Genomic DNA, 13,464 nt, shown 5'->3' with positions numbered 1-13,464 from the left:
CTCAAGAAATAATGGGAGGTATGTCAACAATGGGGCATTTTGCAATTAGCCGCTGGCCTCAACACTCTGTTTCGCAGTGCAAAAACCTGCAGACTGCACCCTGAATGCAACGCTGAATGGCAGTAAGGCAGCAAGGACAGGGCTATCTGAGCCTCCTCAAGCTGGGGCCAAAAGTGCTTCCAGAATGAGCACTAAGGGACACCCTCCTTGATTATTCACAAATTCAAACCTTTTGCACTCTGCATGGCTTGTAATAGTTACTAAAACTCATTTTGAGTTTGCCTTATACCTTGGAACTGAATCTTGGCAGACATTTGTTTTATTGGACTGAGTCTGTGCCATTATCCTGTGGGTTTTTGAAACAGTAACGAAGGAAGAGTCAGCTCCATTAATTTTGTGTGCTGGCAACGTAAGCATGTATGCTTACGTTTGTACCCTGTTGAAGCTAAAACAGGTCGTCATCATCATGCATCACTTCCATTAGATTTTGTTATACATTTGCACACAATTAATCTGTATAAGAGCAAACAGGCCATGGTCTATTATAATATGTTTAAACCATGTATATTGTGTGTTTGTATTTGTAAAGAGTTAGGGGTATATTTATCAAAGAGTGAAGTTAATAGTGAAGTTCCGCCACTAGAGTGAAATTCCGCCACTCTCCATTCATTTCTATGGGATTTTTATAGGCGTATTTATCAAAGGGTGAACTTTCACTTTCACCCATTGATAAATACGCCTTTCAAAATCCCATAGAAATGAATTGAGAGCTGCGGAATTTCACTCTAGTGGCGGAACTTCACTCTTTGATAAATTTACCCCTAAATGTTTGACAGTGAAACACAACTTGATTTCTTTATTTATACAGGTTCTATCATAAAGACAAACACATATGCCATATCAAATGTTCAGATTTCACTCTATATTCACCTTTGCTAATCTACATTGTAATACATTTTGGCATGTGATATCTACAGAAACACTGAGTGTCTTTACAACGCATCACATCCACTTGGATGGGAAGATGGTGGGAAGATTTACGTCTCTAGCATTAGGGAGGGCCACGATCCCTGTGTTTAAAGCCCATATTGCATTACAAAATGGGAGTAACATCTGTCTTAAAAATTTTCTAGAGCATATATTTACATTTTCTGATCTTTGTTTTGAAGGTCAAGTTCAGACAACAGAAGGCAGAGTGGAAGGGAACGCATGTCATCAGCTAATGATAAGGGCCCTCCATCCATGGAATCTACAAAGGAAACCCGATATTGTGCTGTTTGCAGTGACTATGCATCTGGGTACCATTATGGTGTCTGGTCTTGTGAAGGTTGCAAAGCTTTTTTTAAAAGAAGCATACAAGGTAAGCGCTATGCTATAATTCTACCTCTATGAGTATTGTATTGTGTAAAAGTATTAGCTGTTTATTAAACATATTGTGACATATCTACATATACATACACACAAGTATGTGATTATCCATGGGTAATCCATGAGTGTTTTCTTAAATCCCCCTGCTGATCCAGCCCTGCCATCATGTTCCCTGCCACCATTTTGGATGATGTCTTTTACGTGTGTTAAACTGTTCATACTCTTCATTTTTTTTGGACTGGCAAGAAGTATAAGTTAAAGATGGTGAGTGAGAAGAGGAAAAACAGAAGCGAAGTGTGTATAGTACATGTTTCATAAGTGAACAGAGAGTAGCAGGGAAATACTAATATTGATGAGAGGAAATCTATATAGAGGACAAGGAATAGAAAAAAATAAGGGAAGAAACAAGGCAAAGCACATATGATCATCATCATCATCATCAAGACGTACGTATTTCCTCATGACCCAATGTTGATAAATACATAAAAAAGTGATTACTTCAGAATTCTGTTCAATATGAATGGAACAATGCAAGAAATGGCAGATTCATATTTTGGGTGAATAGAAAAAAAAAGACAGTCAAATTGTTGTTTAGAATGACACATTCTTTCACAAAGCAAACCTTTTAAAAATTATTTGGGTGGGAGGTTTTAAAAAAGTCCTAATCTGGATACAAAGAGTAAACAAAGGACAGTGATTACTCTGGGATATAAATTAATGTTCCCAGATAGTCGAGTAAAATATGCCAAAGAAAAATGTTAATGTAATTTTGTAACACTGCAAAGAAGATGAAAATGTGTTACCAGTAAATTGCACTACTTCTCACTGAGAGAATATTGACAGACTTGGGACAAGAAAAACACCATATTGTCAGGGGGCCCAGCAGGGGGAAGTCCGGATCAAGAAGGAAGCTTTAGATCAAAGTCCAAGTTCACGATACAGACAAGGGTTCAGGAACAAAGCGTAGTCAATATTCAGGCAGAGATCAATTGGCAGGCAGATTAGTAGCAAGGTCAAGGTTCAGGCAGGGTCAAAAGTCCAGCAATCAATATCATACGAATTATAAAGCACACAGGAATGCAAAAAACAAATCCTGTAATCGGGCATTGAACCCATGACCTGGAAGAGATTTTATCTTCAAATTTCGCCACAAGAGCGTGACGTCATTGCGCCGGTGTCAATCCACGTGGGTCATGGGCGCCGTCATCTTGGATCAGGCGCTCCTGACACATATAAGACACCTCCTACATATATGCCCTCAACTAATCATTAAGCTATATGACAAATAACACATAGCCATACTCACAAATATTTTAATAGAAAAGGAAGCAAGTGCTGACTTACATGATGAGTAATACGGTATGAATAAGGTTTCAAGTGGCCGTCTGTCTGAAAATCTGTTTCATAGACCATCTGCTTTTTTCACCCAAGATGCAGAAAGGGGGCTAGTTAAGAAAGCCTTAATATTTTCTAAAGGTAGAACAGGATGAGACAGAAGGTTTTTTATGATAAAATATAAGATAAAATATAAGGTATCTTTTCATTTCTCACATCTAAGGAATGCCAGGGCCTCTCCTCCAAGAATTGAGAAAAAGTGATGATCTTGTGACCTGTGAAACTATGAGGAAACTTTTGGAGCAAAAAAAAAAAAGAAAGCCTGAAAATAACATTATTGATAGAAACAGCTAAGTTCTAGCCTACCAAAAGCTCAGTTTGAACACAATAACCTTAGATGAGGCTGTTCCTAAAGTTTCAAATGAAGAGGAAATGCATCCCATGTAGGAAAAATATTTGGTGTCTTGGATGGTGATTCTGAGCAGCCTTGATGAACCTTTGCACAACTTCATTACTCAAAGACAAGCCAGTCATTCTGTGCAATTGCTGGTTTAAGGCCTTTCATACTGTTGTTGAGAAATCTTAGATTTTGCCTTCAATATTCAATAATAGGTCTTGAAATCCTTTCATAAGAAAGGTGCTATAAAGATGAGAGTGACTTAGCTCTCATTTCCTCTTCCACAGACTGCTGAAAAAGTGAAAATGATCTTGGTCCAAGAGCATATCTTAAGTGATACTTTTTTTTATTCCTTTTTACCCACAAAGCAGCCTGTTTATGAACTATAAGCCAACTAGAAACTCCACAAAGTGTCAATGAATGCACATCCTACTGAGAACATTTGAGACCATTTTGACTTAGTATGATGCCTTCTTGAGGTGACCTCCTCAACTGAACTTTCTTTAGAATCTCTTAAGAGTGTTTCAAGTCCTTTGTGGAAGACCCTTTAAAAATCATCCACCAAATCTTTGCTATCTTGATGGAAATTTTAATTCTGGATTATTTCATTAGAAACCAAAGACTGATTGATCTAGTTCCTCCCATAAATCTGCTAAAAAGAATGTATGTAGGGCCTTGCCCAAGGAACTGCTTATATTTCTGTAGTATTTAAGCCCAAGACAGGCACTGCCTCAGTCCCCTCTCCTCTCTTCTCCTTCATATTTCTGAATCTTGGGGATTCTAGTATCTTGATTCTTAAATTTTAAATCTTGCTCCCAGCTGTACTAACTAAATGCACAGGAACTTGTATATACATATGCAAGCCATAGCCAGACTGGGTCTGAAGCAAGAATTCCATCCTTCTTAACCTTTAAATGCTTGATCCTTATATACAAAAAATAATTTGTTCTTACGCTCAGCCGTGCAGGGGATAATTCCTCAATGCTTGGATCCTCAGCAAAGGATTACAGCAATGCTATGTAGACTCAAAATTCTGCAGTATAGAGGAGAGCACTCAAATAGCAGTTACTGCTAGAAAAATATTTTATTGACTACAAATCACACGACATGTTTCGGGCTTAGCCCTTTCTCAAGTGGGTTAATTAACCCTCGATATTCGACTTATAGTAAATGTGCCCCATAATATTGTTTTTTGGATAATGCAGCCAACAAGATTTCCATTTACCAAAGTGATATAATTAGCTATTTTCAAACACAGCTATGTTTTTCCAGTTGTAATGAGTACAGAGCCAAACATCCTGGAAACTCATATAAAAAATTTCCATTTATTTAATGTATTTATCAAATAACAGTATTGTGTATCGGGTTTGTTGAAGCATAATTGCTTGCTATATTTATAAACTAGGAATTTAGAGCATGGGCATATGAAAACAGGAAGTTACCAGAAGTTTGAGCATCACTGGGTGAATATTTTCTCAGTGGTCCTCAGCACTACTGCAAGTTCACTAAGATCTATATCATTACATTAGCAACATTTCTGCTATCTAGAGAATGGAAATTTATATAGATTATATACGTGTGCTTCTGTTTTAATAAGAAGATGCCAAATGCAGTACAGGTATGGGATTCGTTTGCTGGAGAGCCATTGTCCAGAAAGCTCCAAATTACAGAAAGGCCATCTTCCATATACTCCATTTTATCCAAATAATCCAAATTTGTAAAAAAAAATGCTGTAATAATAAAACAATACCTTGTACTTGACCCCAACTAAAATATAATTAGTCCTTACTGGAAGCAAAACCAGCCTATTGGGTTTATTTAATATTTACATGATTTTCTAGTAGACTTAAGGTATGAAGATTCAAATTAGAGAAAGATCCATTATTCAGAAAGCCCCAGGTCCCGAGCATTCTGGATAACAGGTCCCATACCTGTAATCTATTTTTATCTTTTTCACCCAAATGCTTATCTTTCAGATTGACAGGGATTACTTTGTACATGTTGTCCTGTGTGTTGCCTGGTCTATTAACACCATGCAGAAGTTTGGAGTTGGTTCCATAAAAAACAAGTTCTCAACAGCAATAAAGAGTAGTTGAAAAAAGCCTTTGAGAAAATGAAACCTCAGTGCTTATAAAAAATTGAAATATTATGCAATCATACGCAGAAAACGAGACATTACAATTTAAGTCAAAAACCTTTTGTCTTATTTTGTTCTCTTAATTAGAGAGAGGTTATCACTGGATATTAATAGCCTTAGTCATTATGGGGTGGGACAGAGCTTAGTAAAATTTTACCAGTTTATTGGGAAGCGCTAAGAAAAAGAAGCCGGAGCTCCTTGCAGAGAGAGTAAATAGTTCTGTGGTACGTTCTTCAGAGATGAGGACTAATGCTAAAATTTGTGTAAAACTGGACATGAATAAAATATCAATTGATGCTTTGTTGCAGAACACACTCTTTTTAAGCATCAAAAACCCTGACCTCTATACCCTTCTCGTTCAGTGGTTAGTCTTTTGCCTTATGCCTAGCTGTGCCCTAAGATCAAATTTACGCCTGACCTGTGTTATCTGGCCAAAACCTTTAATAGAACAGCAGATTCCCTTGTTTATTTGTATAATACAGGTGTTTATATTGCTGTTACCTGTGGCAGCAATCAGAACAAAGATCTAATAGGAAATACAGAATAAAGCTCCCATTAAGAAAAACAGCTTTTACAAAACCCTACAAGACCTCCCATCTAATGTACATCGGTATCATATGCAGACTAACTTAACACGTGAATTTATTAGTCTGTATTGTCCGTATGTCTCTTTTAAGGCATGATTCCCCTTTAAATATACTCACTTTAAGGGAAACTATACCCCTTATTACAGGTCTTACATTCATACATGTATACATTTTCTAAGGAAAGGCAATTAAATAAAATGCATGCAGAATATATTTCCCTTTTAACTACATTTTTAGTCCAGGTCCCTTGCAGGTACTCATTCATACATAAAGACCAAATTCTTGGATTCCTTGTGTACAATTGCACCATAAAATAATTGTATTGAGTAGTAAATATTGGGGGGGGGGTTCACTCCAATGAAAGAAGAGGCAATATATATTTTAAGTAAGAGTAAGCAAAGCCCAATGTAGTTTCAAACATGCGTTTGTCCGTGTTTTATTCACAGCAGGGTTTTCTACATGACACAGAACTTTTCCAAACAGCAGAAGTGTATTCTAGAATAGATTGGTTGACTGACAGTCTGAATTCCTAGCAAACCTGCTCGTTGACAGTGCCTCAGTCAGTCTTAAGACCAATCAATCTAGTAACTATGAATATTTTACTCATGGTTCTTGTCTTTCCTCCTCTGCTCTCCAACCTGCAGCATTTTGCTTCATTTCCTGGTTAAATAATTTTCTTCTCATAGGTGATAGCTCAGCATCTGTACTGACTTTTTAGCCTGAGTTAACACAGCATCTCATATTCCCCACATGTTATCTTTCTCATAGAGCATTCTAGGAAGGGCATGTCTTCCCTAGGTATTTTTTGTTACTGTTCCACAATGTATTTACTGTATATGTGAATATGCTTATCTAGACCCATGCCTATTTAGGCTAAAAACCCCGGGGATACTTGTTACTTAGGGGCAGATTTATCGACATGTGAGTTTGGAGATTAATAAATAAAAACACCTTCACGTTGTGTTATTTTAGAACCATATTTGTCAAATGGTGAGTTCTGTTTATTAATCTCTAAATTCACATTTTGAAAATCTGCCGCTATAATAATATCTGCTACCTATACATCTTACATCTACATAGAAACTGTGTATCTATTTTTGGGCTTGACTATAGAACAAGGCTTCCTGTAGCCTATGGGTGCCACATATATGTTGTTACTTTGTACTGAGCCTTTGTTTGCCTTTTCCTGGATACCAACCATTCACTTTCTGGTTATGTTTACTCTTGTTTTGTTCAGTGAATCCTAACTCCCTTAATATTTACATGGGTTCCATGCCATTATCCCTCTGGCCCTTTTATGCAGATTAAAAACCTATTATGACCATGAGGAGAAGCACACTTCATGAATATGTCCAGTTTTCTATGTGCAACCACACTTCCTTGTTATAACAAGCAAAAAATCCACTTGGCAAGAATGCATCTATATAATTGCTTAGTATCATGCAATTAAAAGGGATATGGACATTCACTACTATTTTCCCATGAAAACATCTGGATGCTTGACTATAAATAAAACTATGGCATTGATTCAGAATGGACAAAACCTCATCACAGCATCAGAGGAAACAAAAGGATGAAAATAAGTTGCAAAGCTTCTACATTCTATTTAACATCATAGATGTTCATAAGCACTCGATAAAAAAATCTCTGATATGTTTACTAGAGGCTCAATTAAGGCAAAATAGTGTAATTTGTCTAGAATTCTTTCAGATAAGCTTAGACAGATTTAGGCCAAAGCAATTGCAGTAATTGTGAGGTTAATTTTAGGTCTGTCTCAACAAAACCATCTAAGAAGAAGATCCTTTTTCAGCTTGAATAGCTGTCCCCATGGCAATACCGCAGTTTGTTTATATAAACTACAGCAGTCATTAGCAGTGTCGGACTGGCCCACCGGGATACCAGGAAAAGTCCCGGTGGGCCAAGGTGTCAGTGGGCCCTCAGGCTGCTAGACATTTGGCCTATTTCATGGCCATTCCTTATTTCTATGAGAACAAAGAGGCTAAATAGATGGAATAAATAAAGTATAGTAAAGACTATGTAAAGAAAAGAGAGTAGGAGAATAGAGGTTGAGTGAGGAGAGGAAGAATAATAGTACTGAGAATAGGCCCCTTTTCTAAGATTAATTGGTGGGCGCCAAAGGTTTTTGGGTGGGCCCTTGGTGTCCCAGTCCGACACTGGTCATTAGGAAGCCAACACACAACTTTTACCAGTGCGGGAAACTATACATTATATTTTAATAATACTTTCATTTTTTGATATTACTGTTCCTTTATCGTGTTTCTATGATTATATTACATAATATTACCCTTTTTGTATTGGTTAGACAGACATCTATGTGCATATTTGTGTAGAGCAATATAAGCAGCATCTGCCATATTGCATACTGCATTATATATATATATATATATATAGGGTATCAGAGGCAGAGTAAGTTATCAAGAAAATATAGATGAATACTTTAAAGCCTTGCTTTGATAATCAATCACTCCTGAAATATACATATTTTGGATGTTGGAATTATTGTATTCATGTACAGAACTGTAGACATGTAGTGGTATACTGCTGGAGTATATAGTACGTACATATAGTGCGTATAGGTATGTGGTTTTTGTCCCCCTGCTGCATCGAATTCTGGTAAAACCAATAATTACATAAAATTGGATACTGTGGAAAAAAAAATAAAACATTTGTCACTGTGTGATTCAATTACCTTTGTACAAGTTGTTCGCTGTAATGAATTGGCACAACATGTGAGTTTTTCATCATTTATCTAGCTTGTTTGTAAGAAGGCTTTAATCCTTTCTGGGGGAGACTTCAGCATCAAAGAACAGTTACAGAGTTTTACATCCAAGATCCAAACAAGGAGACCTCCCCCATTGTCTTAATCTTTTACTGCAGTGTCTATTAAAAGTAGATGCCTGACATTGCAAAGCAGTTACAGTTCATAACAGTAATCTTCTTAGCACAAGCTGTGAACATAAAAAAAATAGATGCTTTATTGCGATGGCTTAATTGAAAATATTGTTCTAACAGGTGTCTAGAAGGGGGAAATTGGATTGTGTCATAGCATGTTGCCAGGGTCAACTAAAGCTTAACAGAGGCTGAAGAAGGAAAAAGATGATCATGCAGTTAAAAATGGTTATCCTTTCTAATCACATATCACTTCTATTTTATAATGCAAAAGTTACTGTCCATTTTATATGTTTAACCTATAACCTAAGCAAGAGCGGGAAATAGCCGGTAAAATATATCCTTGTACTGTACATGGTACTTATGATACCATATGGCATACCTCTTATTTTTAATATGTATTATAGAAGTTACCTTGGACTTCCAAGATCTGTATAAAATCACATACTGTATCCTTCAAACTTATTTCTATATTTGGTCATGTAATTCCTTGGTGACATGTAATATCCTTATATTTTTACAGTTGAAGTGAATATTTTTACTTTCTATTTAATTTATAAATTATGCATTCAGACTGTCAATAATTTGCTTATCTGTTTGTCCTTGATTTATCTCTAGTGCCAGGAGTTGTTATGAAGAAAGCAGAAGACCAGGAATGGGGTGTATGTCATCTTTGTGTCCTTTTTCAGCTTAAAAAAGCTAAAAGAACATGCCCCTTTGGGATCAATGTAAAATGTGTGTGGCAGCCACAAAGCATCTCATTCATTTACCAAGATATTCAGGAATAAACCTAAAACTGTAATCTTTTATGTATCAAAAAAGGGAAAGTTGTTCTCGCCCTAATTTTTAAACTATTAAGTTGGAGTGCAATGAGGCTGTGATCAAAAATTTCATATAGACAAATACAATAGGTCTTCCGCACTCATCAATATATTGATACTGAGACAAGTTTGTCTTTGGCTACCAAAAAATGCCTTAGCCTTTAAACAAAACAGGGATTGTTTGTCCAGCTATTGTAATATATTCAAGCTGGCTAACTATGTCAAAGTCATCCCTAGTCTGACCAGTCTTACACTCACTTTAAGAATTCTACTGCTTCGTTTAAATTTTACACAAGTACACATTTTTACCGTCAACTTCCTTGCTTTCAAGGTTAAAACTCCCAGAGAGGGTTGCCCTTTTATTGGCCACCACTGGGATCACCTGACTATAGCTGGGAAGGGTGGGGGCTACAACATGGAGCTGGTCACTGCTCCTGTATCAACAAAAAAGGGAAATTTGTGATTGCCACTAATTTTTAAACCATTAAGTGGGGGCTGTGATCACAAACCTTCAATATGGTGACATAACTCCTTGTGATTTGTAATGTCTTATGTAAGATTGATAGGAGTACATTCTCCACATTTGTCAGAGCAAATATATGGGAATCTAGTAGGATAGGTGATGGAAACCCTTATGTTTCTCTGACCAGATGTTTCAGGGATTTTGCCTCAATAGGATCATGAAAAATGTGAAGTCAGAGCTATCCCAGTTGAGCAAAAGCTTTTTTCATTAGGGAAAAAAATTAATCCATAATGTTTGGATTCATTTGAATACCAAACAAAACCATTATTTGCATATTCAAATTGAATCAAAATAAAAGGTCATCATCTGTTAACAAAAAATGGTGGCAATCAGTTATCCAGATCTTTAAAGGTTATAGATTTCCTTTGAATTGTGCAAAACCCATTTACAGTATCTATCTATCTAATCTATCCATCTCATCTATCTATCTATAATCTGTTTTTCTACCTTTTTGTTATTTCTCGCATTAAACAGGACAAAAATGAAAAGTATTAAACTGATCCAGTTTACTGTGAAGCTCTCTGTATAAACAAACCCCTCCCGTTGTTAAGCTTTTGGATAATAAGCAGCTATTTAAAATAAAATCATTTCAGTGAACAATAGGCAAAAGTATGTTCAGCACAAGTCCTAGTCATTTAACTAATGTTGAAAAAGAAAACATTTAAGAAATGTTTGCTGCTAGGACACTATTATGTTAACATGTTAAACTGTATTTTTTTCAGCATAAAATTTTCAAGAAAGGATGAAACAATTGTAATGGTGTGACTATTTGCCTGGGAGTATGAATCTTCATGTGCTTAGCTAGTTAAGAGCTTGTTTCATACAGATGTGGGATTGATCAGATGCCAGCCTTGTAAATGAATTGGGATTTATAAGAATCAGATAAAATAAGAAATATCCCTGTACTTCGCCAAGCCTTAAAATTAGATTACAATCAGCCATGTGGCTGTGGATGGACTTTTTATTTATTTTATTTATTTGTTTTTCCTTTTAATTTGTAAACTGGGTAGCTAACACATTAGTTAAAACAATCCCTGGAGAGTTGCCCACTACAAATAGGTCATTTATTTTGACAAACTCTGTCTGTTTCTAAGTCATTGGGAAAAAAACTAGCAATTGTTTCCTCTGTAGGACAAGTTATTACCTAATTTCATTGTTAAGTTTTGGGGCAGGAATAAAAATTTGATCTTGGGAATTCTCAAGGATTTTCAGCAATGCATTTAGTAAAACTTCCTGGAGGATTTTCCTGACACTCAGAAATGAATTTATCTGTTTAAGTCATTTATCAAAACTGTTTCAATCCATGAGAATGTGTTTGACTGCTGTAAGTACTGAACACCATTCTGTTCTGTATAGTGTTGGAACGCAACAGCAATAAGCTCTTACACCCCTCTGAATCATTAAAGGAGCATTATAATCCATTTTTAAACATTAGTTTATTTCACAGGGCTATATATATATATATATATATATATATATATATATACCACCAGCTTCTTCTCCATCAAGGATTCACAAGCCAATTAATTCCATCCAGGATGCTCATCCCTGTAGGTTGATCTGGACAATTCAGCAATCTTAGCAGTTAAGTGGCAGATGAGATCCAGTACAGGTATGGAACCTGTTATCCAGAATGCTCGGGACCTGGAGTTTTCCAGATAATGAATCTTTCCACAATTTGGATCTTCATACCTTAAATCTACTAGAAAATCATGTAAATAAACCCAATAGGCTGGTTTTGCTTCCAATAAGGATTAATTATATCTTGGTTTGAATCAAGTACAAGGTACTGTTTTATTATTACATTATTGGAGCTTTCTGGATAATGGGTTTCTGGATAATGTATTTCATACCTGTACATTATTTCTCATAATTCGCAGATTTTGATACTGTATAAAAACATACCCTTTTGTTCTTTGAGAAATATTAGACTATATTATACTTATACTATTATCTACTTTTTTTTGTTGTCTTCTTCTGAGCTATGGAGTGATGACTCTTCCTTTGAATGTTTGACAGCTGCCAGATTTAGATCCAGAGGCGAACGGTTTCTTGGGAGCCAACAAGGATAGAACACAGACATTGAATAATATTGTATTTTATCACAGAATTTATTGAAGTGATCAGGGCCCTACTACTGTCTCTTAATAATATGCAAATAAATGCAAATATAACTGTGCATCTATATTGGTGAAGTGTCTGTATATGTAAACTGTTACATTTCCTCACTCTGTAAAGCACTGCTGGAGATAATGGCACTATATAAATAATAATAATAATAATAATAATCACTTTAAAACTTATAATTGACAATAATGTACTCTATAATGGGCATTCAAATCTAAGTATGTGTTACTTAATTTCTCTTCATAGTTATACTACTTTGTCTAGACATTATGATAATTTGGGGGTTAAGAAAGTTAATGGATAGATATATTTAAAATCCATTTAATTTTGATATTTTTCTCCCTCAAATTACACATAATTGCCGTTGCAGAGGCTTATAACAGAAAAGGAATGATTTCCATCATTTCCAATGGCTTAATAGCTTGATAAAAGCACTCACAGAGTTATTTATTGGCAGAGATGTATTAAATGCACTCATAGGCCCCTGTTTATTTCTTTATTGATAACAAAGACCTTGCATTTCTTAAGCAGAATAGGTGTAAAAGGTGCAGCTGATACTTGTTCGCCATCTTCTTCTCTTTGGTAATCTTCGGGTCTTCTTCTGGCACTTTGGCAATTTCCGTGGCTTTCGGCACATGCACAGTTGTTCGGAACCAAAAGATTGCAGGAAAACGGCACGTGTGCTGATACGCCGATGTCTTCCTGAAGATTTCCGATGAGAAGAAGATGGTGCTCGTGAACTCTGAATCTGCAACGAGGGGTAAGTAAAGAGTTAGAGCCATTTACCCAGTGTAACACCTAGGCTAGGGGGAGCAGGGAGGGGGGTCTATGTAGGGTAGGGGTTGGGGGATATTAATAAATAGGGGTTGGGTCCTTTAAGGTCACATGGGTGACTGACGCTATCCAATACTGCTTTATCTTGCATAGAAGTTATGACATTTTTAGTGGAATGCTTTTATTACATAAAGTGCAGAATACAAAATGAATCCTTTTTTCTACACAAACATACTTGATTTAACTAATTGGGGGGGAAGCCACATGTAATAAAAACTACATACCCTGGTGGTCTAGCGGGCCGGCGGGGACGCCCGTCGCGCTCTTGGCAGGGACGCCCGCCACGCCGGTTTTCTCTCCCTGATGCGCCATGAACTAAGGAGGCGCGCGGCGCGCCTCTGCTATTTTTATAGGCGCAGGTGCGCTGACGTGTGACGTCAGTGCGCAATGGCGCGAAGCATTCTGGGTATTTAAAGGCCCATTAC

The 13,464-nt window shown here is 36.4% G+C and overlaps 1 protein-coding gene across 2 annotated transcripts in view; it reads left to right on the top strand.

Moving 5' to 3' along the window:
• esr1.L (estrogen receptor 1 L homeolog) overlaps positions 1-13,464 on the top strand; it is a 118,047-nt gene that overhangs the window by 56,416 nt on the left and 48,167 nt on the right. For both annotated transcript variants that reach the window (XM_041562111.1, NM_001089617.1), the window contains 1 exon segment: positions 1,170-1,360. In XM_041562111.1, coding sequence (XP_041418045.1) covers positions 1,170-1,360 — 191 coding nt within the window.

Source organism: Xenopus laevis, chromosome 5L, assembly GCF_017654675.1.
Source record: "Xenopus laevis strain J_2021 chromosome 5L, Xenopus_laevis_v10.1, whole genome shotgun sequence".
Lineage (NCBI taxonomy): Eukaryota > Metazoa > Chordata > Amphibia > Anura > Pipidae > Xenopus > Xenopus laevis.
Note: the sequence above shows the minus strand (reverse complement) of the source record. Positions and strands in the feature narration are given on the sequence as shown.